This window comes from Setaria viridis, chromosome 9, assembly GCF_005286985.2.
Source record: "Setaria viridis chromosome 9, Setaria_viridis_v4.0, whole genome shotgun sequence".
NCBI classification, from domain to species: Eukaryota; Viridiplantae; Streptophyta; class Magnoliopsida; order Poales; family Poaceae; genus Setaria; species Setaria viridis.
Genome location: NC_048271.2, coordinates 48,796,558 through 48,823,315, shown reverse-complemented (window position 1 = coordinate 48,823,315; position 26,758 = coordinate 48,796,558). Strand labels below are relative to the sequence as shown.

The 26,758-nt window shown below is 47.9% G+C and overlaps 5 protein-coding genes across 5 annotated transcripts; 2 read left to right on the top strand and 3 right to left on the bottom strand.

Annotated features, from left to right (window-relative positions):
* Positions 1–1,253: 1,253 nt before the first annotated feature.
* On the top strand, positions 1,254–3,286 carry LOC117840419 (UDP-glucuronate 4-epimerase 2). The gene has a single exon (XM_034720925.2). The coding sequence runs from the start codon at positions 1,453–1,455 to the stop codon at positions 2,896–2,898; it is 1,446 nt and encodes a 481-aa protein (XP_034576816.1). The 5' UTR covers positions 1,254–1,452; the 3' UTR covers positions 2,899–3,286.
* Positions 3,287–8,119: 4,833 nt separating this feature from the next.
* On the bottom strand, positions 8,120–9,004 carry LOC117836363 (uncharacterized). Its single transcript, XM_034715767.2, has one exon. The coding sequence runs from the start codon at positions 8,750–8,752 to the stop codon at positions 8,348–8,350; it is 405 nt and encodes a 134-aa protein (XP_034571658.1). The 5' UTR covers positions 8,753–9,004; the 3' UTR covers positions 8,120–8,347.
* A 1,473-nt stretch (positions 9,005–10,477) lies between these two features.
* On the top strand, positions 10,478–15,959 carry LOC117836442 (uncharacterized). The gene is made up of 6 exons (XM_034715865.2): positions 10,478–13,266; positions 13,704–13,796; positions 13,879–13,959; positions 14,025–14,156; positions 14,224–14,294; positions 15,449–15,959. The coding sequence occupies exons 1-6, from the start codon at positions 13,048–13,050 to the stop codon at positions 15,729–15,731; spliced, it is 879 nt and encodes a 292-aa protein (XP_034571756.1). The 5' UTR covers positions 10,478–13,047; the 3' UTR covers positions 15,732–15,959.
* Positions 15,960–16,042: 83 nt separating this feature from the next.
* Positions 16,043–19,310, bottom strand: LOC117836441 (uncharacterized). Its single transcript, XM_034715864.2, has 4 exons — positions 18,704–19,310; positions 16,885–17,406; positions 16,636–16,764; positions 16,043–16,521 (listed from the first exon to the last, which is right to left on the bottom strand). The coding sequence occupies exons 1-4, from the start codon at positions 19,016–19,018 to the stop codon at positions 16,285–16,287; spliced, it is 1,203 nt and encodes a 400-aa protein (XP_034571755.1). The 5' UTR covers positions 19,019–19,310; the 3' UTR covers positions 16,043–16,284.
* Positions 19,311–20,839: 1,529 nt separating this feature from the next.
* LOC117839749 (uncharacterized) lies at positions 20,840–26,228 on the bottom strand. The gene is made up of 7 exons (XM_034720157.2): positions 25,943–26,228; positions 25,802–25,847; positions 24,821–24,919; positions 24,680–24,736; positions 24,542–24,605; positions 24,248–24,466; positions 20,840–21,613 (listed from the first exon to the last, which is right to left on the bottom strand). The coding sequence occupies exons 2-7, from the start codon at positions 25,831–25,833 to the stop codon at positions 21,098–21,100; spliced, it is 987 nt and encodes a 328-aa protein (XP_034576048.1). The 5' UTR covers positions 25,834–25,847; positions 25,943–26,228; the 3' UTR covers positions 20,840–21,097.
* Positions 26,229–26,758: the final 530 nt, after the last annotated feature.

Sequence of the window (26,758 nt, the reverse complement as noted above, 5' to 3'; positions counted from 1 at the left end):
CGTACTCAAGCGAAAAGAAAGGAAACAAACGATTCCGTCTCGCTCGTTTTGCCACGAAAGAAATAGGTACATCCTCACTAGTGCACTAGGTTCGCATTGTCAACCGTCAACAGGAGCAGATGAGCCGTGTTTTAGTGCCAGGTCTGTGCCGTATGAGAAACACTATTGCTTACGGGTAGGACGACGACTTGGAAGTCACTCAACGCACATGTGATGCGAGTGCGCATGCTCACGCCCCAGCCGTCAGCCTGTAACAGCTCGCTAGCGTCAAGGACTGCACAGTTGAGAGAACGGCCGTAATCACCATACTATTTTTTTTCCCTTCAAAAAGAGCCCATAATCACACCGCCATTACGAGATGGTACTATTTGTCTATTCCTAGGACCTGAAGGGCAACACGATCACGCGATTTATACGGACCATGACAATCTGCCTCGTTCGCATCATGGAATGCAGAGGCGAAGCGAGACACGAATGGGCAAAATGGGACACGCTGATGGGGAGAGGAAGCGTACCGACAGTCCAGGATCCGATTTCCGATCCTTTCTTTTCTTTTTTTTTTGAAAAGGAAATTTCCGATCCTTATCCCGTGATGAAATGCCACCGGCGCCGCGCGCGCGCGAGCGACCCCACCGGCCACTCGATGCCCTTGGGCTCGTGTGAAATGAAATCCAACCAAACGATAACGATGAACCAAAAGATTTTTGAGCCCTAACCGAAGCAGGCACCCCCAACAACCGAAAACGAAGCCCACACGTCCGGCCCACACGCTGCGCCCCCCCCCCCCCCCCCCCCCCCCCCCCCCCCCCCCCCCCCCCCACGGATTCTCAATCAATCAAAATCAAAAAAGAGAAAATTTCGCTGCAACAGCATCTTTGCCTTTGTGATTTTGCAAGCATTTTAAAGTTTCAAGATATACCGAACGTTTAAGGATTTCATCAAATATACACATGTGATAGCCTTGAGGCTTTGGACACGTATATATGCGATTTGCGATCTCTTTTTCTCAAGGACAACGTCGTATCCTCGTCATGGGCACTACTGTTTCTTTTATGGGCAGTCGGTAGTCAGTAGTCAGTACAGCTCGCTTATACTAGTAAAGAAATAAAATTAAATTAAATGAAGAAATATAGTATAAAAATAAAAAGGAGGGTCATTCGCGCTGACCCCACACGCGCGCTCGTGGGAACTCGTGGTGCTCCTAAAAAAAAATCTAAAACGAGAAAGTAAATAAAAGGGAGATGCGAAAAATCCTCGGAATTTCTCCCCAGATGTAGCGCCCCCGCAAACCAAATCTGAGGAAGCAGGCCCCCTCGGAACCAAATCGAAACCATCCGCTCCTCGAAAAAACGGCAGCAGCAGCCCAAGCGCCGCCGCGCGGACCCAATCGCCCCCAATCCCCCGCGAGCCGAGATCCGGGGGCCAGCCGCATTGCCGCGGATCGAGGAGGGGATGGCGCCGCAGCTGACCGGCGCGCCGGGCTCGGCGGCCGCGGCGGGCGGCGCGGCGGCCGTCAAGCCGCAGTTCCACCACTACCACCACCACCGCCTGCCCCCGCGCCACCACCACCCGGCCCCGGCCTCGCTCCTCTCCAAGCTCGCCTTCTGGTCCGTCTGCTCCCTCTCGCTCCTCATCGCCTTCCTCCTCCTCTCCCCCTCCTCGGCGCCCGCCCCGCGCGCCGCGCCCGAGTCCCCGCGCCGCTCGCTCCACGCCTCCCCCTCGCCCACCGCCTCCTGGGGCGGCGCCGCCTGGGAGAAGAAGGTGCGGGCGTCGGCGCGCGTCAGGCGCCCCCGGGGCTACTCCGTCCTCGTCACGGGAGCGGCCGGGTTCGTCGGCTGCCACGCGGCCGCCGCGCTGCGCCGCCGCGGGGACGGCGTGCTCGGCCTCGACAACTTCAACGACTACTACGACACGGCCCTCAAGCGCGGCCGTGCCGCGCTCCTCGCCCGCTCGGGAGTCTACGTCGTCGACGGCGACATCGCGGACGCCGAGCTGCTGGCCAAGCTGTTCGACGTCGTCCCGTTCACGCACGTCCTCCACCTCGCCGCGCAGGCGGGCGTGCGCCACGCGCTCGTGGACCCCATGTCCTACGTGCGCGCCAACGTCGCTGGTCTCGTCGCGCTGCTCGAGGCGGCGCGCTCGGCGAACCCTCAGCCGGCGATCGTCTGGGCGTCGTCGTCTTCAGTGTACGGGCTCAACTCCCATGTGCCTTTCTCCGAGCATGACAGGACGGATCGACCAGCCTCTCTCTATGCAGCCACCAAAAAGGCTGGCGAGGAGATCGCTCATGTCTACAACCACATCTATGGGCTTTCACTCACCGCTCTCCGATTCTTCACTGTCTATGGGCCTTGGGGGCGTCCAGACATGGCATACTTTTTCTTCACCCGGGACATCCTTGCTGGTCGGCCGATCACGGTGTATGAGAGTGCAGGTGGAGGCTCACACCAGACTACCATTTCCAGGGATTTCACCTACATTGATGATATTGTGAAGGGGTGTGTCGCGGCATTGGATACTGCTGGTCGGAGTACAGGCAGTGGTGGCAAGAAGCGAGGCCCGGCACCATTCAGGACATACAATTTGGGGAACACTTCTCCTGTGCCTGTTACACAGCTAGTGGATTTGCTGGAGAAGCTGCTCAAAGTGAAGGCTGTGAGGAAGGTTGTCAAGATGCCAAGGAATGGAGATGTGCCGTATACGCATGCTAATGTAAGCCTTGCACAGCGGGAGCTTGGCTACCGGCCGTCCACAGATCTCCAAACAGGGCTCAAGAAGTTTGTGCGGTGGTATCTTGAGTACTACCATCCTGAATTGGCTGAGAAGCAGAAGCAGTATGCCGGTAGCAAGGGCAAGGGTTCACGTGGTCATAACGGCAGCTCGAGCAGTGCAAGATGACTGTCTATTCAGTGTCTTTGTGGCCTCTCCTGACGGTGTGTATCAGAATTCTACCTCCATTGCTTACTTCATCAGATTGAGAGGCTCATTTTGCTCAGCACATTCTGAAAGTGGAACAGAAGTTAAGGAACAATCATTAGGTAGTCATAATTCAAAAGCCTGTTGCTTCTCTTTGCTACCTTGTAGCTGGGCATTTAATTCCTAGGTCCATTAGTTGGTTCTTAGGATGACACTGTTTGGAAGGTGTTTCATGGGTTATGGGGGAAGGCATTCTGTTGCAAAGACTACAATAGATTCTTTTAGTAACATTTTGTACCACGGGAGAGAACTAAGTATATCATGACCTGCTCTTGTTCAATTTAATTAGTGATGATCTACGATTTTCCTATGCTCCATCTTTTGCTGCTGTGCATGCTCTTTATCTGTAAGGTGGTGTGGCTGAGCAGATAGGTTGCAAAATTATTTTTGCCATGAGAGTCTTTAATTCTACTAAATCCGTTTTGGGTCTGAAATTTTATGTCGTGAAGTATGTTTTCAGGTCATACAATTATAAACCATCCCGTCATTGAATTAATGTCACTTGCCTTTTGTGGGCTTGTTAGTGTATTAATTTTTGGTTAGTTGTGATTGCCATTGCTAGAGTTATGAAAGCTTTATAACGGTGTTAGAAATTTTCCAATATGTAGTTAGCATTTTATTGTGTAAATCAAAGATCCTTCAAAAGAAATTATGTAAACCAAACAATGCTTATGCATTTTAAATGTGTATGGGCTGAATATAACAGTATGGATCTACAATTGTTAGGGAAACACAAAGTGACAATTGGAGGGGGTTCGAAGGTATATATGATTGTGCTTTGTGGGAACTAAGGAGTACTAAGGTGATAATTATCTATGTTTGATATAGTAAATAAATAGCAATATGTGCTTTGCATCTTTTAAGATCTTATGCTACCCCTTGATTGTTTTTTGATTCAATTTGTTGCACATGGACACAATAGGATGAGATAGAACTGTTGAATATCTGTTCCAGCACTACTGCTTGATGATACATTGTATCATGCATTCATGCTAGCAGCCATTTGTGAGGAATGATGTAGAAACAAGGAATCCATTTAACAGATCAAAAGGCCTTGCAGAAGCACAGGTTGGAGCCATATTGCATCAGAAAATGTTAAAATTCCAGCCTATTGTTGAGTGCACTTACAGTTGCTCACGTGGTGGTCAAGCTACTCCAATTGACCATGTTGTATTGGATGTGGCATTTCCTAGATAAAGCACTTACTCATGATGAAGCTTGCTGATGATTCTGCAATTACATGATTGTTGTTGCTCTATGATTGTAGTGTTTTTTTTTTTCAATCTGCATAAGCATAACTGTAGGCTTCAGTCTGCATGATTATATTGATGCTTTAAAGTGAAGCGGAATTCATTATGCTAAGGTGCGTGCGTAAGGAGGAACTTTTGTTCAGTATATCTTAGTTTAACTGGGGACTGGAGTATTCAAGTGGTAATAGTAGATGGGTAGCAGCTTGTCTAGCCTGTGGAAGGCTCCATCATTTGTCCTTTTTGGGAAACAAATCCAGTGGCCTTTTTATAAGCAGCGCTATACAGGTGCGTGTGCAGGAATGATGTATCTGGCGGAGCTGCAGATCTGAACGTCGTGCCCAATGCAAAGTTCCATCTTGACTGGTTGACCACCAGAATAGACTGCTTACTGAACTCTTATTTCTTGCGCGTCCTTCCTTCTGCTTCCGCCCGTCCGTCCATGTGCGGCCTCCTTTCCTGGATTGTGATTGACATGCATGTGCTCTCTTATCGCCGGCCACGAACTGTGTATCCGCGATCCTCAGCCACGTCGTTGAAGTGGCAATGCTCCGTTCCGGAACGCGAAATTTCCATCTAAGGTCATCGTTCTGTGATGTAGGAAGCAGCATACTTCTTTGAGCTCCAGTGCTTGTTGAGTTGTTGTTGCCCGTCTCCCTGTTTCTGTACATGGACAGCCGGCACAGATGTTCGGCGCCGTCGAATGTTTACTGCAGTTGGATCGGATGGCTCCATCAGGTCACCGAAGAGATAAGGAGGTTTGGGATGGGCATGGCCTGAGGGAGGCGCGATGTCGGGTGTCCGTAGCAATCGGATGACATTGCACTCGACCAAGCCAAGCTGAAGTGCTACCCGTCTGCAAACCTTGGAAGTATCAAGCATCGAGTCGCCGCCGCAGGTCCACAGCAGCTCAGTGGGTCCCCCTTGAGATGAAAGAACTCATCGTCGAAGTTTTACTGACGTTTTTAAGTACGTTTGGTTCCTTTAGGGCTAAACTAAATTATTTGCTAAATTATTTGGTTGCAGTGATTAAATAAGTTGAATAAAGGCTAAACTACCCTTAATCATTGCCTACCCTGCCCTCCTTCCCTCCTCCCAGAACCAGCGGAGACTTCCGTGCCTAGGTAGCCCCTCCGTCCTTGTGCTACCTCCGCCTCCCTCGCCGCCGGCCATTGTCCAACAATGGGACCCCACCGACAAGCTCGCCACCACCCTCCTCACCCTTCGCGCCCCTCGATTTGGCCCTACTCGAGCTTCGGCAGCCGTCCTCCTTGCGCCCCTGTCGAGGTAGGAAGTTTGTTGGCGGGCACCATCCTCCTCTTCATTTGGGGTAGCTCGCCTACAATTCGAGGCCGCCCGCCGTCGAATTGCCACCCTCCTATGGCCAAGGTCCTTCACCACCCCTCCGTTGGCCCTCTCGGCGGGCGGGTGGCCGAGGGTGGTAGGGGCTAGCGACAAGGCGGGGCCAGGGGCGGCGGTAACGGGGCAGGGGTCGGGGGCGGGGCAAGTGCCACGGAGGGCAGGGGCTGGCAACGAGGCGGGTGGGGTGGGAGGGAGGTATGGAGCATTAACGAGGAATACACCCTGTCCAAGATCCCTTTTAATCTCTATAAGTAACCTCTTGGGGACTAAAAGACTAAAATTTAGTAACTTTTAGTCACCTGTTTAGCAATTCAGGAATTAAAAGTGACTAAACTTTAGTCCTGAAATTCAGCGGGGCAAACCAAAACAGGGCCTTAGTTGTTCACGGCAACACACTGGTGGACTGGTGAGCAGCACCAGAATACCACCAGATCGTGGCCATACTCGATCCTTGGGCCAAGTACTGTATGGCCCGCTCAACCGGCGGCCTGCCAGCCGTGGCACGCAACGCGGCCATGAGCCCATGAGCCCTCGTAGGCCGTAGCTCGGCTCTAGACCCCTTAGCGGCCTGCCAACAATTACCTGCCTTCTTGCTTTGTGGGAGTGTGCCACGCGAGCCCACTCCTCACGTCACGGACACACCGGCCGCCTCTCCTCCAGTGATCCAGTCTCGACACCACCACGCGCCCACACCACGCGCGACGCCGTTCCGGATTTCTGAAGCCTAAAGGCCGCAGGGCGCTGGGTTGGCCAGTGGCCGGAGGAGCTGTCTCCCGTAGTTCCGTTCCTTTCACAAATCACAGGCTACTCACTCGAATGGTATTTGCAAGCCAGGAGGTGCCACTGAAAAAAAATAATCAAAATCAACCATTGACGCACGCCCCCCACAAGTTGGTGCACCTGGCAAGCTGCAAGCCACGCCTACCTTTTTCTTTCTTTCTTCATCATTTGTTTAACGGAAGTAATTAAGTTAGGCAGTTAGCGTTGCGTCGGTGGCAAAGCGAGCGAGGAATCCTTACAGCTAGCCGGAGCGTAACTTCGCACAGGGCGCACGCCGCGGCTTCAGCGAAAGGCATCCCGAGCAGAGAAAGGCAACCCCCGGCAGGCTTTGCGCCTCCGCCCTCCGGTCCGGCAGCAAAGGATTCGCGGAATTCGCGTGAGCGTTCGTGGTGACGGGCGCAGCAGTACAGCACCAACCGCGCGCACCTGCGGAGGGGATGCGCGCTGCCCGGGCCTTCGGCGACCACTTCACTGTCTTTCCATTTCGAAATGCCCCGCTCGGCTGCTCCCATGATTGGTGCCGCGGACGCTGTCGCCGTTAATTGCCGTGCCCCTCTGAAAGTCTGAATCATTGCAGCGGAACTTAACGTTCATTAAGCAGAGCACTAGAGTTCGCTTGGCGATCGCTGTTGTTCAGCTCTGTGCCTTGCCGTTGCAGGCCGCTCTGCCGACGGCGAGTCCGTGACGCGACGCCGCAGAAAAACCGCGTCGCCGACTCACCGTCCGTCGTCCGACGGGATGGATGGACGGCCGGTGGGCGGTGGTGGTGGTGCGGTGGTTCTTGGCGAGCCACAAAGGATGGCTAGGTGGCGGTGGCACCGTGACAGGCGAGATACGAACTGATCGATGGGTTCCGACTTCCGAGTGCGACGGATGACCGCGGAAAATGAGGTCCGGAGAGTGAAACTGATCGGAAGTTTTCCGAACAAAACGACTGGACAGTGGACACCGGTTTCAGACCGCCACAGCGCTGCAATCCACTGGAAGCTTCAGCTACTGCTGCTAGCTCAAAAATTAAATTGGATTTCCCGCATAAAAGGTCCCCCCCCTCTTGACGGGCGACGGCCCAACCACCACTCCTTGTCTTCCTCCGTGTATTCATCCAAGTGCTGTCTGCTTCTTGAACACGATAAGCTTTATTTTCTTTTTAAAAAAACACAGACGAGAGCTGGACCGACAACAGGACAAGCATGGGCTGAGAATGGAGACGCACGACTCCCAGCAGCGGTCTGAAGTCTGAACCATTCAGGCATGGCCAGATGGAACGATAGAGGAGGGAGCAAGTGCCATGATTGAATTGCCTGCGCCGAATCCAGTATCCATAATCCACTCTTGTCGCATCTACTCTATTTTCCTGTGCGTACATGCCCGTTTAGTCACTCTGACCTGATCCGAGTAAGTAGTGAACCTGTACTTCCACGTTGAAGTGCTGGTATATCTCTTGTAGTGGCACGTATGATTGCTCCCACCAACTGCCGTCACCGGTGGAAGCAGCCAACAGGCCAGAAAAATGGAAAGCAATACGCAGAAAGTCCAGAGCAAAAGATAATCAATGGAAGGCCTAAAGCATACCAAAGTACTGCATATTTTTCATCTGCAGATGAGACCGGGCTAAGCAAAGAATCTCTCACAGGAGTGTCCATGCAGTTCCCGAGTTTGGTGGAGAGAGGGAAGAAAGCTGGAGATGGTTCCAGTCAATTCCAAGACAGGGAAGCAAAGCAAAAGAATCTTGAAAAGCAGCAAATTCCGAAACATAAACAAAACTAGAACTTTTGATTAACAGAAAACCAGAACCAGGCTTACATGCAGCTAATCGAGTATCACCCTCATACTCTATAATCTAGCCAGTTGCAGAATCCGTATTATATATGTACATGGATGGATCATCAAGCAGCACCAGAAAAGCATGGAATCGATCGAGCAAAGACCGAATTAATTACGTGTATACATGTATATATCAGGATTGAGGAGGGATTCATCCATCATGGCCTCCACATGTCCCTGATGGTCTCGTGGAAGCTTGCGAGCACGAGGAGGAGCACGACGAGCATGGCGACGCCCCATGGCGAGCTCCCCTCGGCGGGCCCGCTGTCGTAGCCCGGCCTCCAGCGTCTCTCGCTGGGGTAGAAGCCGAAGAAGTAGCCGTCGAAGGACTCGACGGAGGAGATCCAGCGGATGAGTAGCACGAGCGCGATGGGCACGGCCAGCAGCGCCCAGCTGAACTGCTCGGCCGCCTCCTCGATGAAGTCCTCGTAGGTGAAGAACCACGACACCCCCAGCAGGAGCGTCACCATGAGCAGGATCAGGATCACCGGGTACGGCAGCGGCGACAGCGTGAACGCCTCCACGATCGACGACTCCGGCCGCCGGTCCCCGTAGTACGACATGGCTGCCTTGGTTTGGTTCGGGCCCTCTGGTGATTCTTGGCTTGGGAGGTCGATGAGAGGGGAAAGCGAGGGAGGGAAGGAAGGGGAAACACGCGGACGGAGGTGGTGGCGGAACCGGCGCGATAGTAGGGATATAGAAGGGGCGTGCAACCAACCACGGAGCGTGTCGTGCGCGCGGCGCGGGGATGGGTGCGTGTAACGGCCCGAAGGGCTCCTGCTGACGTGTGGAGAGATCGTGGGAGCGTAGCAGAGGACGCCTCGTCCTGCTGACGACTGATTTGACACTCGGAAGCTCACTCAAATACTCCTCGTGTGTGATTTGTGGAGGATTCGCACTAGAGCGACCCCAGCGTGCGTCTGGTATGATATGAGCGACAGAAGCAGATTCGGATTAGAGTAATCGACGAGGGGGGGTCGGCGCGCGACGTCTGGTGCAGAGACGCGTGGAGGCCGGCAGCACGGTCGCGTTCTTCACCGCCCCCCCCCCCCCCCCCCCCCCCCCCCCCCCCCCCCCCCCCCCCGGTTGTGTGATGCGTATGCTTCCTTGAGACTCCCAGGTGGTAGTTCAGCGGATGAATCAGTCATCGTCGAAACATTTGAGCGTTAAATTCTCTGAATTCCTGATCGGTTTCGATCTGGATGCCGTCGCGCTGGTACAGGATCCGTGGAAGGTCCGAATTCTGGTCTAAAGAAGGCACTGTCCAATAATTGGATCGCAAATTGTGATCGGGACTTACTAGAGCTTGTGTATGGTCCTGGATGTTTGCCTGAAGACGAGGGAAAGCTAGACTGAAAGGATCTTCTGTAGCCGTACTTGCGTGTATTTCTACATGCAAATTGATGGACACTTGCCCCCTGAATCGTGGGCAAGAAAATTTCTAGTCGAAAAGCTACCATAGCTCCTTTGACGTTTGACGGGATATGTCAGCTGCTTTCGTACAAATTGTCAGCCCGTTCGGTTCAGCTTATCAGCCGGCTTATCAACCATCGAATAGTATTTTTCTCTTACAACAAATCAGTCGTTTCAACTTTTCAGCCGGTTTATAAGTTCAGCTTTTCCTTCACGTTTCCATCATAGTTTCAACAAAAAGAAGTTTTCGCCACAGACATTGTATGTTTCTTTTTTAGAGGATTGTAGTCTTGTACTCGCTCCATTCTAGATGCATGATTTGTGCTAGTCTAGATATATCATATATCTAGGTGTTTAGCAAAAACTATGAATTCAGAAAAGGTAAAATAAATTGTAATTTGGGACGGACGGAGTAGATAGGAGTATGACGAGATTCCTCTTTATTTTCTTCTTCCCAGAAGACTAATGAAAGAGAAAGGTTACTGCTTCTTACGTAAATGATAGTTTTTTAAGGATATAAATGAGTACTTTTGAGAGAGAAAGAGAACATTGATAATGATGGGAGGAAATCATAAAAGCATCTTTTGTTGTCCAGCCCACCACAGCCCAGGTAGCCTCCTTTTCATCAGCCCAAATTCAACATAATATAATTCGAGGACCACTCCTCCTTTCCCGTTTTGCGCATCCAGCCCAACCCTTAGGCCCACTTTAGGAATTCAAATCCCTACAGAGATTCCTGCACTTTCCCTGGGCTAGAAGCCCACCCAGAAAATTTCCCCAGCGTTTGGAAGCGTCCACGACGGGCCTCTCCAGCCCAACCCCCGCATTTGCCCCAGGGCAGACACGCCCCACCTCAACCCATCGGGCGTTGTTCCCCGTCATCTCATTCGCTCCCACTATTCTCCCCGACGCGACGCAAGGTTGTCTACTACCGGCGGCGGCTCCTTGATCCTATGCGGCGACGACTCCAACTCGTCCTCGTCCACATCTACCAGCGTCTCCACCTCAGTCTCCTCCTCCGCGAGGGAGCAGGGGGTACCCGCAGCTATCACCTCCACCTTTTGGAATCGCCTCGGCAGCTGCATCGCTCGCACCGACTGGCAGATGAGCTCCGTCCAAGTTGGTCTTGTCCTCTTCTGCGACCTTCTTCCCCCATCCCATCGCTATTTGTTTCCTCAATTTGCTTGAATTCTTTTCCGCTGACCGGATTCAGAAATTCTTGGATCTAGATTAGGATAATTTTTTTTCTTGTGTTTCAGTTCCTGAAATAGCTCAATAGCATCTCGATTCACCTATTAAAGATCACGTGCTCCTTGTTTCTGAGCTAGGTTCCCCATAGTATGCTTTGCTACCAGATCTTTTGTGAAATTTTTGTTAGCTGGGAAGTGTCAAGATTTACTTGGTTGCTAATACTATTTTCCTGTGCAAGAACCTTCTAATATTACGCTCAGTACCAAAGTTGTTGGAACTATTGGTAGTGTAATAGTAATTTTTGCGAAGCTTGCAGTGCAGACATGCTTTGTTCGATCATCTTTGTTAATCAATTTACTTTGTCAACCATGACTTTGTTTAGTTGCGCATCACCATTATAGTGAAGAAATATCTCATCTCCAAATCCACCATTTTGTAATATCAATATTTACGCATGTAACATTATGTAACACACAGATGAAAATGTATCAGATTTAGTTTTCTCACCTCCAAGGAGCAGCCTGAGTCTCCAAGGAGCATCCTGAGTAGCTCTGTATAGCAGTTCTTAGTGTGTATATCTTTATGTAGAAATGTTGAAACAGGACAAAAGTGAAAATAATCTCATGTTACATATCTTATCTGCAACATATTTATTTTATTATTTTATCATCGCATTCTGTTTTTTTTTACTAAGTGCTTGCTTTGCTGGTTAGGATGGACCTCTAAATTATTCTTCTCCTAGCCTTCTTTCTAGCTATGACATTCTTCTACACATTACCTTTGTGAATACCCTGTTTGATTATACCATATCATTCCATCTTCTTTGCAACTGCAATTAAGATACAAGGATAATCTAGCATGGCAAATAATCATGGCAGGATGTTGTTAAAAGTGGGAGTTCATATCTGATAGACTACTGAGCACTTGAAATTCCAATGCTTATGTCTTGCTAGATCATATTTTCTAGCTTATTCGTATTGCTTACTGTTGATCTAACTGGCACTGCGGATATCAAGAGCCACATTTGCAGATGATCGAGCCAACAAGCTTGCCGGATGGAGTCGACTATATGCCATAGATTAGCTTCATTTTTAATTCTAGCATGAACTGGACTCTCCTGTCTTATTCTATATCAAATTATTGTGAATGTGCGTATGCCTATAATATGAATAATTGTGAATGTGTGGATGGAAGGCCTATAATATGAATATTGGTGCAAATTTTAGCTATTTATCATAGATTATTGATACAGATAATGTAATTATTTCTCATGTAATGCTTGTGCTTAATGATGTGCATTGCTGGTTTAAAAATTTAGAACACATGATGAAATTTGGTAGGTCCCAAAGGACTAAAGGAGTACTTAAGTACAGTCTGTAAATTTTATTATGTATTTACAAGAGCAGTCGGGTAGGGCAGCGGCAGGTGTTTGACCCGCTGGCCTGAGTAGTCGGACAGGGCAGACCTGCCCCTTGCTGACCTCCTCCATCTCCAAACAGCGCCGGGTGGCGGGGGAGGCCTAGGGGGGCGCCACTCGAGGAATCCAGTGGCCGGTGGAATCCTTGCCGGGGCTTTCCTTCCACTGATTAATTAGCCACCGGCTTCCAAATTAGCCCTAAAATTTCACCCGCAGCCCTCTCGTGCGGTGGTGCCTTCCCCTTCCCCGTAGCCCTAATAATCAGATTGGTTTTATTGGTTGTAATAGGTGGATTTTTATTTTGGGCTCCTTCTAGTTGGTTTTTACACCCGCGACCCTCTCGGGCGGTGGTGCCTTCCCTTTCTCTCTGTAGCCCTGATAATTGGATCGGTTTTATTAGTTGTAATGGGTAGATTTTTATTTTGAGCTCCTTCTAGTTGGTTTTTAATAGACTGACCCATTAAATGGCTTGGTTCCATTTGGGGGAGTACGGAGGATATTTGGAGCGTGCTGTATTGTTTCGGGTCCGAAGGCCTTTCAGCCCGTGGGTTACAACCCGTTGGGCGTTCGTTAGCAGGCCGTCTCGTACTCTCGTGAGACCCTCCATCCGGCCGGCTATCCCCTCGAGGGCTCACGCCTCGCCCCCCTCCCCCCGCCGCCACGCCTCTGCCTCGCGCGCCGCCGTCACCGCCGCAGTCACACCTCCGCCTCGCCCACGCGCGACCACGCCTCGTCAACGGCCGGCCACGCCGCTGCCACGCCAGTCCCGGCCTCCTCCACGGCCGGTGGTGGCAAACCCTCAGCCGCAAACACTCGCTGCGCCGCGGTGACCTAGCGATGGCCGGAGAGGACGCCACCGTGGCCGGTACTGCGGCGGTAAAGAGGCCCCGGAAGGAGGAGGAGGACGAGGAAGACGATGACGAGTTGGACAATGTTCCAATCGCACTGTCTAGGGCCAAAAAGGCGGGCAATGCGAGCGCCTCCAAAGTCAAGGAGGAGGAGGAGGACGACGACGAGGAAGACAACCTTCCGATCTCGCATTCCCGAGCTAAGAAGGTTTGTTTGCCTTCCGTTCATCCAGATCTTATTCTTCAGCCTGTTTGCGGTGCGGGCGGTGTGAGCAAATCTAGATTTTGAGACATTTACTTGATTGTTTTTTGTGGATAATTCGTTTGTTGTTGTCTTCAGTCAGCTCTTTTTATCAACTTCGTTTGTGAATATTGAGAATTTGTGAAATGCGCCCACGCGATGTTATCAGTCGGGATAACCTGGAGCTTATCTGGGTTGCAGGGCATTTCATTGGAATTTTGGGGGTTTAGTTCAAATTAAGGCTTGTTAATTAATCGACTGCGAACCGCAATTGTGTTTTGTGCACTGTTATTTTTGTTTTCAGTCTGTTTTGTTTTTCCAGTGACATAAAATGACCCTAGTTAACTGAACTGTCTTAATCTTTCTTATGTCTTCTAGAAAGCTAATATTGTTGTATTCTGTAGGGAAACGAGAAGCAGAAAGGCACCATGAATAGCAGCACAAAGGCCTCTAAAGTTAAGAAACAAGAAGTCGAGTCTGACGATGATGATTTCATGGTTGCAATATTAACATCATTTTTATTCACTTCTGTATTTTCCTTGGTTCTCATTTTGGGATTAACAATTGTGCACCTTTCAGCCAACTTCGCAGAAGAAAAACAGTAATGCCAAGGCATCCAAGGTCAAGAAACTAAAAGATGAAGATTTGGAAGATCTCAAGGTATGCTATCTCCTTGGTTTATACTGTGTTGTTGTTCATCTGCTTATTAGTTTGTTGACTTGAAGGAGGACAAGAAAAGAAAGAAAAGAGCGGGTGTCAAAGAAGGGGCAAGGATGATCGTTGTAAAGGGTGAGAAAGCGAAGAGAGAGAGGAAAGTGTATGACTTGCCAGGGCAGAAGCATGATCCTCCTACGGAAGTATGACCTTTCTATTTTCTTCAATCTGGTATTCATTTGTAAAACTACTAATTTTATTTTGCTGCAGAGGGATCCATTGAGGATTTTCTATGAATCGCTCTATGAGCAGGTGCCTACTAGTGACATGGCTGCAACCTGGTGAGATACAACATATACATTAGCTTGAAAGATTTGTGTTACAAGCAAACTAGATGTAGCTATAGTAGCCCATATCTTTTCTGGGATCAATACAGACCAATCTGATGCCCGAGAACCAATGGTATAAAAAATCTGTGTTAAATAAATTCTTGCCAAATCTTTCACGATATTTGGAGAATAATTCTTCACAAAGAAATTTGTCAAGCGGTTATGCCACACTTTGGCAAGAAAATCAGTGGTGATATGTAGCGTTATGCCGACCACACTCGTAGTCTTTAACTATAAGTTTACTCTTTTTTCATGGCAATTTTAACTCGATATATACTTCTGTGTTAATTCTATCATGTATGTGGGCTGCACATCTTTATACCTGATAGTTGGCTGCAGTAGTTGTGGAGCTCTAAACTTTACAATATCTGAAGTTCTTTGATGCAAAGACCAATCTGAATGCCATTACCTCAAAATGGATGATCCTTTGTTGTCTAATATATGAGCCATGCCTTCTGTACATACTGGATTTGTTTTGTGGTTCTTAATAAATATCTCGTTGTGCTTAAAATAACATGTAGCATTATGTTCTGTTTGGTTTTTAAGATATGCAAAATGTGGAAAGGCAAACTAAGATTGGTTGAAATTACACCTTTCATTTGAAGCCATACCATCCTGATGTGAATTCCTTAAAGAAAATTCATGCAGTGTTAAATATCAAATCTCAAGCATTAATTTCTTGCACAGATAAATGGTTGCTTGCTATAGGCTGGAGATCTTTCTTGGTCTAAATTTTCAAAACTCGACAACTGTAGTTTCCTATTTAGAGTTGTCTAGCATGAGTTACTGTTAGTCATGAAAATAATCCTCTGGCCACAGAAAAAAAATAAGTCTTTTTGTAGTTGCTTTAACTTGGTTTCAGTTAGTTTCTGTTCCTGAATAGATCATTCCCTCGGAATAATGTTCGACCCATACTAATTTGCCAAGTGCACTGATAACTGGCGAAGTGACAGCTTCTGAACCTGAATAAACATGCTTGTGTGAATCTTGTTGGTTCTGCAGCTTGTGTTAATTTATTTATCATTCAGTCATTCAGTGTCAAGAATTCAAGCATGCATCAACATTCTTGTTAAAGCAACCTAATATCTTTAATGACTCTTGCATAGGTTGATGGAATGGGGTTTGCTCCCATTGGATGTGGCTAGAAAAGTTTTTGAGAAGAAACAGGGCCAAAAGTTGAAGTCACCAGTTAAAACAACTGTTTCCAAGAGAAAGCCTACTTCTCCAACCAAGACACCGGCTTCATCTGCTATGAAGTCCGTTTCAGCTAAGAAAAGTGCTGGAAAACCGACGTCTCAAAAGAAGAGGAAGGCAAGTAGCGAGTCAGATGACGACGACGACGACGATTTCGTGGCTCCTAGGGCAAAAACCAAAAGGCAAAAGGCCTAGTCTTAGAATCTCATTTTTAGCAATGAGAAGTGTTTTTCAGACAATATGCTAGATCAGGATAACCTTCGGAAATGATGAGAGAATTGTTGGTTCCACCTAGTAATGCTATCAGGCATCCGGTGTGAAGTATGTCGATCCAGTCTCTAGAGTTACCAATTGTTGTTGAACTCCATGTCTTCTCAGATCCAGAACAAAAGGGGCATGTTGCAACCTGTTACTTTGGTACCATTTGTCATGAGTATCTAACATTTGAATGCTTACGCACATAGAAACCAAACATGTTCCTTCGAACTCTGCATCCCCAGAGGATATGAACTGCAAAATAGTTGCATTTCCCATTGACCAATGTGTCTGGCTTGAACACCTTATTCCAAACGTATACATCAATCGGGTTAACAAACCTGACGACCTGCATCTTTGCACTTCATCAGGTTGCAACCGAGGCAGCATAACATGCTGCCGCGGTGCCTGTGATCAGACAAAAAGCAACACCACAGGCCCCGCTCGAATACTGAAATTCTGTTCCCTCCATGTAACTGCCATGTATGTAACTTTATTTACTTGGCGATGACGTCACCAGCTGCGGCGAGGAGAACAGGGCGGAGGATGCACCGGAGGACAATGGCTCGTGTACGACGGTGTTGGTGGAGACGAAGACGGGGTTGCTGTTCAGTTGCCGCATGATTGCCCCGAGGGTATCTGTGAGAAATTTCTTGAACTGGGCTTCGTCTACCGTCTTTCCGTCGCCGGCGTTTGCCGTCTTGATGGCCTCGTCCACCACAGCATCCACCTGAGGGATAGTTGAAAGCATCAAGTCTAAGTTCAGACTGAAAACACCTCAGCATTGGTACCAAAGTTGAGATCTGCTGCAGGACTGAATGTAAAGGCGATGTGGAGATGTTACCTGTTTAACTGCACCATAATGTGGCAGGCTTGCAGCATCGGCCATCTTATCAAGTGCAGCTACGAGGCACTCCTTTGATGCCTTGTTCTTATGTTCTGATGGTACGCCTCTCCAAACAGAATCCAACAGCTGGTGCACAGAACAAAGGTTATTTCACATAAAACGGCATTGCCGCATTGGCGGTTGCACAACTAACAAACTGTCTGAAAAACAACCAAGTTTTAAAAAGAGAGAGGAAGTTTGATGTACCTTGTCCAGCTCGAATTTGTTGGCCAGCAGCCTCTTGACGCCACTCCCGTCGTAGGTGTTCTCGGTGTGCGCGACGATCACGGGCTGCTCCTGGAGCCGTTCGGCGACGGCACCCAGCAGCATCTTGAGCTGCTGCAAGAAGCCGTCTCGGGAAGCCGCCGGTTGCTCGAGCCGATCGGCAGGAAGCTGCTGCAGCGCCGGCTCCACGATGTTCTCGACAACCCAGGCGTCCGAAGCCGGTGGCACTCCGTGGTCGACGCTCAGCTCCTGGAGAGCGGCCAGCAGGCACTGGCGCAGGGGCACGCCTTCGGAGCCCACCTGTGGGAAAATGGCGGCGGCTGAGGGCTCGTATCGGCTGCCGGCGGCGAAGTCCCTGAGGTCCTCGCCGTCCATGCGCAGTATGACGATGGGGTCCCTCTTGAGCCCGGCCGCCATGCCGAGGAGGATGTCGGACAGGGCCTCCTGGAACTCGGCCTTGCTCACCTCGCCCTGGGACGTCCCATGAGTCAGCTCGCTCACCACCTGCATGCACGCCAGCCAGCAGTCAGGGTTTTATGCAGTCTGCAGCGTGAGAGAGACAAACTCGCACCAGGCACCGGTCCTGATGGGTGCAGATCCAGAAAACAAGCGAGCCTGCAAATAATCTTGAATTTCTTCGTAGCCAATGGTCGGCAGCAGGTGTTTGCTGCCAGAGGATGATTCCAGAGGCATCGTATTCGTAGCCATCAGGGATGCAGCATCGGCCGTGTTGAGACAGAGAACGAACCGTCTGCTTATCCCTCGATCGACATTTTCTATACCGATTGCGAGCGATAAGCTTTGAATTTCACTGGAAAGATGCATCGACAGTGCCTCAAATGTCAATGGCTCAGGATAAGTGTGGATTGTGATGTTTCAGGTTCTGCTCCAATGGGATATGCCCTCGGGGCTATGGCATCTTGACATGGTCCCGCGGGCAAACCTGCATCCTGCACTGCGTTTTATAATCTGCCTTTTGCTGCTGATTAATTAGGAACTCATGATTAACATTCCCATGGTTGATAATTCAGTTTAGCCAGGCGTGAAGCACGCGCGTGGCGTGTCACGCGTTGATAGGCTAGTAGTGGAGCAGATTAGATAGCTAAATGGATCTCAGCTACTAGTAGTATGCGGTCATCATCTGATAAAACGCACGGGCAATACTTTTCGTGTCCTTATATTTTGTTGTCCTATGTCCTATGCTAAAGTCGCTGCCATGTCATAAATGTATATGCTTTTTTTCGAATCCGGTGTAAAAGTACTGTATGATTCAAGTATTAGGATCTAAATAAGTTTTCGAAAATAAACTTTTGGTCGTTAATATATCTTTGAACATGTTATCAATTGCTCGAAAATATTAAAGATATATGCCATATGAATCTGATACACAACTTTTAGACTCTAAGCCTGCATCTAACATAATTGTTAGTACTTATAAAGTTTGACCTTTTCAAATCTTAATACGTCCCAAAAGGAGAGAAGTATATATAGATCGGTGGCAAGTACTCAATTCTGGTGCAGTTAAGGTTTCAAACTGTACAGATTAAATACACGCATGCCTTGGAGGCTTGTGATTCGTTGATATCAAACTAAATAACATGTAAAACCTCCAAAGAAACCAGGAAACAGGGGCATAACCACATGATACTTGAAACCGACAATGATCGTCTCACGTTGTCAGCTACTAGCCTACTACCATGGTTACCACTAGCTTTTAAGCTTTGTCTCATGAAGTAATAACCACACATGATCATCAAAACCAGCACGCTGCGAGCACGATTCACGGCGAACGCGTACGTACCTCTGAGCAGATGTGGTCGGTGTTGGGCGAGGCCCCCTCCGCGGGCAGGCCGAGCGCGGCGCCGATGTCTGCCACGGCTGGCCGCAGCTCCCGCACGGAGAGCCTGCCGTCCCCGTCGGCGTCGAGCTGCCGGAACTTGCTGTCCACGAGCATCCCGAACGCCTCCCGGTCCTCCACCAGCTCCCGGATCTCCGACCCGTCCACCACCACCTTGTGGTGGTCGTCGTGGCCCTCCTCCTCCCCGGCGCCGGCCGCCTGCCCCTCCCGCGACTTCCTCCTCCTCCACCACCTGAACCAGCTGCTGCTCCTCTCCATAGCGCTCCCGACCCTCCCCGCCTTTTATATACAAGACTAGCACACAGCACTAGGACGCAGGCCGGCCAGGCCGCGTCGCGTATGGAAAAGTTGCACCGGTGAGGTGAGCTCGGGCGGTGGACGTGCCTCTCGTGACGCCTCTTGCTCGCCTTTCTCCCCTTTCCCACTAGCTAGCTGGCTGTAGCCTGTAGCAGCATGGCCGCCTGGCCGGTGGCTTTGCTTGCGTCTCGGCGTTTGATTTGTCCGCGGCGCGTGGAGAATAAAAAGCAGGATGGGGAAGGAGACGACGAGCCAGCCGGCCGGGGGGGAAAGGGTTGGCTGGGCCGGGGGGGTGTCGGCGGCCGGATAACGCCCGCGGCGGGAGACACGTGTGGGACGGCGCCCACTTGGTCGCCCGCATGTTCCGGCTGCGGCGCCCACCCGAGCCCGCCCGCCCCGCACGACCGCACGCGACGCGATCTCGCACGACGACGGGGATCGCGCGGCGATCGTGGCGACGGCGACGAATCGAACGATGTGGATGAGCGGAGCGGGGGTGTCCGCCGCGGGACCCCGCTGTGCCCGTCACGCAACTGGGCTCTGTACGTGAAAGCGGCGTAGCGTTGGGGGTGTTTCGATCGATCGGTTTGCGTCTCCGGCGGGTGAAGGCATATGTCATGGTCGGCGCGCGTCGCGCTCGCGATGATTGGCAGCTGGGCGGGTTGCCGGTCGGGAAAGCGACGGCGGAAGGATGGCCCGGCCGTGTCGTCCTGGCACAGCTGCGGCCGGCGATTGAAGCTTTCTTGGATTGCTACGATAACAAAAGGGCTTGACGAGGGACAGGCCAGGCCAAACAAGGAATAAAAGGAACATGTTTTCTCTTCTGCAGTGCATCTTAACTCGATCCGTACCTACCTTTTCTTCGCAAAATAAACAGGAGAGTTGAAATGCACGTCTAACTCCAACTTTACTCAGCGGCAGCAGCTGAGAAAATTTGTATGAACACGGTTGGGTGTTGAGGTATTGGTAGTTTGGTATCTGACTGTGGATGCTTCTTCTTCTTCTTCTTTTTTGACGCTGCTGCTGATGGTACGAATGACTATGGTGCAAGTGCAGTGCAAACCACCCCATCAGCAAGCCACCCACCGATCATCAGGTCCCAAGTTATTCTATTCCTGACCAATATTTCCCACAGGTAAACCTGTACACGTGGAGGATCCTGATGCCGGCCATCAGGTTCAGAAAAATACGAAGTGCTTGACCTAATTGAGGTGAGCCCGTTGGTCTCTGCCTCATATGCTTCGCTTGCTCCAGAAGCATCCGAGTGTAGTTGGTGTCACGCACTTTTTGTCCTTTCGTGTGTGGTGCCAAGGAGCACTGGGCCACCACACCGACTCAAAAGACACGAAAGACATAGGGAACCCAAAGAAATAGTGTGGCACTACGGCTGGGTTTCAGTTCAGCCACTTGCGTGCTCTCCATCTGCACAAATCAACTACGTTGTTTAACAGGATAGGACATGCACAAAGAAACAGAGGGAATATCCTGAATAGCGCCGTCTACCATGTACCTCTGCGAAAAATCAACTACAAGGACATGGACGTTTGTGATCGGCCAATGTGCTTCTGCGAAGTGTTTTTACAGTCCACAAATGTTAAAATTCGATGGTGCCTTCCAGTTATGGTAAAAGAAGTTTCTCCGCAAAACTGACCGGAGAAGGTATCAGGGATTCAAACAAGTACTGGTAGATGGAACTTCTGTCAGAGAAGAGACACAACTGCTCTTGTTTGCCCCAGCAGATGAAAACTGCGCTAAACGAGACATCTGAAGACACATAGGGAATGGCCAGCAGATGAAAACTTGTTTGAAATACAGGCATTCCTTGCCCACGCCACCAATCTATGTACACATGCCGGGAGACAGCGCTATTTACAGCTTAAAGCGCACATGAAAAACCACCAAAACAGCACAGAAAAGATGATAATCAACTCTGGAACAGAATAACCAGGTGAACAACAACACATTGTCACTCCACCAAACAGGACAACCTAAACCTCGTGAAGGACCAACACAATGTGCAAGGAGAACAATGGCTTGCAGCTAATTCCCAGCAGGGTCCTCAGGGGCGGTGCGCCTCCTTAGCTTGGCACGTGTAACACGGATCGTCTCCTCCATTGGTGACTCATCGAGGGAAGGGTCGAGCTCATCTGTGCCCTCAGCAGCGTCACCACCGGCCTCATCGATGGCCATCTTGTCCACCTCTTCAGCTTCAGGGAGTAGTTTGGCACTAGGCTCGGATTTTGGTGAATCAGCGCTTGTGGCTGGAGTTCGCACAGGCTCAATGGCAGGTTTCGACTCACTTTTCTTTGGGCTACCACCAGATTTTGGTGTGGATGCAGCTGTGACGGGCTTTGTCGATGCCACTGAACTAGATTTCGCTGATGCTTGACGCTTGATCTTCGGGGAAGATGGAACGGGTTTGATCTCCTGAGATTGCTGTGCCATTGCTGCTTGCCGAGCAGCGATTGATGCTGCTCTGCGCATAACAGGTGCTGCTTGTTTTTGTGGTTGCTGCTGCTGCACTTGTGGTTGATGCTGTTGTGGCTGTTGTGGTTCCTGAAGGAAATTAGAGCATCATTTCAACATGGGTACCATGATAATAACATAAGGATCAGATAGAGCTGAGCACACATTTCCATCACTTTCTTAGACTGAAAATTCGAGGATACACCAAAACTACTGCTACTAACAACCACACACCATGCAAGTATGCAACCTTCTTTATTGTGCACCTCTTTGTGCAGAATGCAAATGGAATGCCTACACGGAGCAAATTTCTGAATTTGTCCTAAGCATATGGACATATATTTGTATTCACTATCCAGGGGATCAAAAATTAGAGTAGTATAAAGTCCATTTTACTCCCCTCACCTATTTACTTTGTCCACTTAACCCCCTAAGCAAAATTTAGGCTCACTTTACTCCCTCGAACTATTTCATTTGGTCCAATCTACCCCTAATTAAATTTCTCTTTTTTGTTTCTTTGCGTGCAAGTTGAGTTTTGAGTTCAAATTTTACCAGTTGACTTATACCATGATTCTCTACGTTAGAAAAATACATTATCATTTTTTCATGATTACTTTTTGACATTTTTGTATATTTAAGATCAATTTTGTATTAAATATTCCTAACCTATAAAAATAACCATGAAAAATTCTTAGTATAATTTTTTAACATAAGGCATCGTGTTTTGTATCTGCTCACAAAATTTGAACTCAAAATTCAACTCGTACACAGAGAGAAAAAAAGAGAAATGTAATTAGGGGGTTGATTGGACCAAATGAAATAGTTCAGTAAAGTGAGCCTAAATTTTGTTAAGGGGGTTAAGCGGACAAGGTGGATAGGTGAAGAGAGTAAAATGGACTTTTTCCTAAAAATTAAAGAGGAGGTCAATAAGTCCATACTTACTTATTTACCAGTTACCTGCTACCGATTTATATTTGTTTAGGAATAATGGTCAGCTTCTGATACCATAATTACATAAAACTTCATGAAACAGATAACAGAAAAGCTTGAAAGTTACTGGCAGGGGCTCAAAAGGAGACTTAACAGGTTCATGCTATGGCTTGAGAAAATACTCATGCACTGTCACAGGTTATTGTGCATAGAAAAGTTTTTCAGTACACATTCATATGTCAAATGCTATATGCTCTTGCTCACTTGGGCAATGAGCATTGTAAGACAAACAAACAATCTCATAATACTCTTGTATGTTTTTGCAATCTTCTAAATACAAGTCACACTACTTCAAACTCACTGCTACTGGTCCAAAAAGACAAGTGTCTTACAAATTTCTAAAATAAAAACAAAAAATGTTCCTAATCTACAAATGCACTTGGGGTGACAAAACACTTTTTTTTGCGAGGAGGGGTGAAAAAACACTTTTTTTTTTTTGCGAGGAGGGGTGACAAAACACTTTTTTTTTTGCGAGGAGGGGTGACAAAACACTTGGGAAGCTAGCATTGTATTATCAACGGACATAGACTAAAATTCATATCAATTGTTAGAGAAAAGTTTAGTGCTATTTATGGTGATACACATATCAACACTTTTTTATGGTGATACACATAAGTAACTGCTATTTTTATCAAGCAAATTGACAAAACAAAAGGGACAAGGCATGATAATTCATAGAAATGTCCCTGTTTCCAAGATGGTGAAAGAAACCTACGATCCAGATTGCAGACTAGGTTACTAAACAAGACAGAAGTGGCTTTTCAAAGATAATATGCTTGCAACTTTGAGCAGGGCTGAGGTCCGTTGTAGGAGGTTGGAGCTGATGTGTTGCTATTGCAATGATGTCCTACGGAGGACTCCATTTGTGTTACTTTCCAGACCTTATGCCACTGTGTGGGTTTTCACTGGTTGCCTTGAATCAACCGTGTGACTGTGGTTTTCGGGCCCAATTTCCCTAAACTGGGCCACTTCTTTTCTCCTATAGTCAGCAGCAGGAACTCCTTTGGCCTTTTTTGAATGTTCTTCGAAAAGAAAGATTATACACGCATTTTTTTTGGTTGAGCTGCATGATAATTGATAAGCATATCCACTATCCAGAAAATGTATATGGTTCAAATATTCTTGGAAGGGATGTCCAGGAGCCAGAACTCAGAAAATTTGTTAAGGTGTTCGGGGCCGAAGCCAGCAGAGAACGGTGTTGGGGTCAACACCACTGTAGGCTGGGTTTTTCTTCATCGTAGGCTAGTTCAAATCACTGATTTCTCACTGAAACTGAAAATTCTATCGGGGTCAGCTGACCCTGACGAAACTACCTGGCTCCACCCCTGGGTGTTCCATCTTTCATGACATCAAAGTCAGGTTAAAGATGCGGAGCATACATCTTGCTTTAGTTTTTTCAATTACAGCAAGGTCAGCTTTTGAAGCAGATTTTTCAGGACCTAGTAAAAAGCTATTTAATATTGATTATTTCTCTAGCAACTAAAGAAACTGAAAACACCTCTGCATATGATACTTAAACTATAACGTGTGGCAGTAGTAGTGAATGCATCTTGACACAATATAGCTAAGAAACTAGTATAACAACACTGTCAAATTTGCTTCAGAGAACAGGAAAAAAAATCTTTAGTATATGTGTAAATATGACGGTGTTTATCATCCTTAGTCTGGGAAATATATATTGATTCAATGGCCAAATTTGACAGAAAAAAGCATAATAGTGCATTTGATCCACACCTGGTGAGGGGGCTGCCTTGATTTCTGAGAAGGTGACTGGGCGGCAACATATTTCAAAACATCAAAGAAAGTATTCTGTCCTTTAGAAGCAGCCTTCTGGAAATAAAGGACAACCGTATCGGTGGCTCGAGCTCTCAACTCAAGCAGATTGCGATCGATTTCATTCTCATGCTGAGAAATATATGGCCTAAAGAAAGTACCATAAATGTATGTAGTTCCCTGCAATGAAAGAGCATATCAATCCTATGTACCAAAAACATGTAAGGTAGAAGATGCATGGGACAAACTAAGTACCTTTGTCTTTGGGTACCACAAGTATACAAAGAACATCAGCTTTGCTTCTGAGTAAAATGGTAGCCTTCAACATGAGTGCAAACAATGTTAGAGACTCATCAAAGAACTGAAGGAAATCACAACCTTAAGCAGTCTCACCATGATATTGTAAAATCTCCGAATCTCTCAAGAACAGTCAACAGTGCAACTAAAATCCTACACAGAGGAAACAAAACTGAATTTTGCAGATTGCTTATGGAAGCCAATGTTGTGAACACAAAAATTATTGAACCACCTTACCAATACTGACACCAAAATATGAGCTGCTCAATCTCTGGTTTGTTCAGTTCAACAGTCTTGTAGCATTCATAGGCAGGATAGGCGTAGCCAAAGGCCAACCTACAGGACATTGGCATATCAAACACCAGAAGATAAATGAAATGTTAGTGCTATATTTCTTCCGATCACCATAGAAAAAAATGGCTGTTGTTTTTCACCAATTTTTTTAATATTTCAGTAAAAAAATATTTATTCCACCTTTTCCCATTTATTCCACAATAAACCATAAAAGGAGCAATTGCCAGTTTAAAGATGCACGGTTTTGGTATCTCAACATTGTTCAAGAGAATAGAATTTTTCGATGCACTTACACCACAAAGGTAGATAATTCACCAACATACAAATGAACGGGATAAAATCCAAGGTATTTTTTTTTATGAAGCAGGTCAAAGAGCACAGTATTGGACATATCTAAGCTCATACAGTAGTATTATGCGATCTCAAGCATTTCAAGAAATGTGGTTACTAGACAACAACCTTAAGGGCCCCTTTGGAACACAGGATTGCAAAAATATAGGAATAGGAAAAACGTAGGAATTTTATAGGAATGCACTCGCAAAACATAGGATTGGAAAACATAGGAAAAAGAATGAGCCGGACCGGAAGAATAAAAACGAACAGAACCTTTGACCGTTGTGCAATGCATTGAAAACTTGCTCCTATGCTCCTCGAGAACGATAAAATATTTTTGAATGGCTTGCGTGCTCTCAGCCCCATTTCCCGGCGAAGAAGAAGGTGGACAAATCGACAGGAAGGAGCGCATCTCCCATTTTTTTAAAACAAAACAATATACTACAGGTGAAACAAACCAAGAGAAATACCGAACTCATTTCATTTCAAATCAAATTTAACCCCCAACATGCATGCCCCTGAGGAATCTCCAAACTCAAAATGCCAATCTGCAAAGAACACATTTAAGATTCGGAGCAAGAGAGCGCTTACAGAAGGACCCTGGAGAGGAACCCGCCCATCATCTTCTCCGGCCTTCCTGCGCACGACCAGATCCACCAAAGAGAACACGAATCAAAACACCATCACCGCACCGACACATTTCGAAGCGAAACTACAGGAAACCGAGCATACCGCAAAGAAGTTTTGCAGGAGAGGGATCTGGACGGGGGGCGACCGGGGCGGGGCGGTGGCTGGATGGAACAGACGGAGGCCGCCCGTGAGGGGAGAGGAACGGCCAGGAGCTCCGGTTTCCCCCCTCTCCACGCTACCTCCCTCTCCTGGCCGCGGCTAAAAATACCGGTAATGCGGTGGAATGGAATGCGGAGGGAGAGCCGGAGGAGAGGCGAGCACGTCCGCCGTCAGCTCAAACTCGAACCAACCCGACTGCCTTCAACCATGGGAGTGCCCGACAACATTTCTTTTGCCAACTATAAATGCACCTGTCCCTCTCTAGTGACCTTGGGCAAGGAGAAAAATATTTTACTCAACGCTTTATTTTATACTGTGGCATACACATTCCTTCCCTTATCCAACTGTAGGCCTGCCTCAGCCATGGAAATTGCTTCGCAAACTTCCTAGCATGGAAGCTTTTTACCACACCCAGTTGGTTCTTCTTTTACTTGTGCTTTATGATTTATTTACTATGTCTTATGTTTTTAATATGTTTAGTATTATCAAAATTTAGTATATAAGAATTGTATTTAAATACTTTCTAAACAAGGGTGTGGAATGGTTTTCTGCGCTACCCAAAAAATAGGGACTTAAAATAGTAATATTTGTGTTTAGTAGATTTGTCTTTACAAATGCTTTTATATATGTATACTTCTATCAACATGTTGACCTGGAACCTATAAAAAAAAAGTGATCAATATCACACCTCTGATACCGCTGGACGTCAGCGATCAAATAAAAACGAACAGAGATGGTACCCACATTTCTCCTCAATAA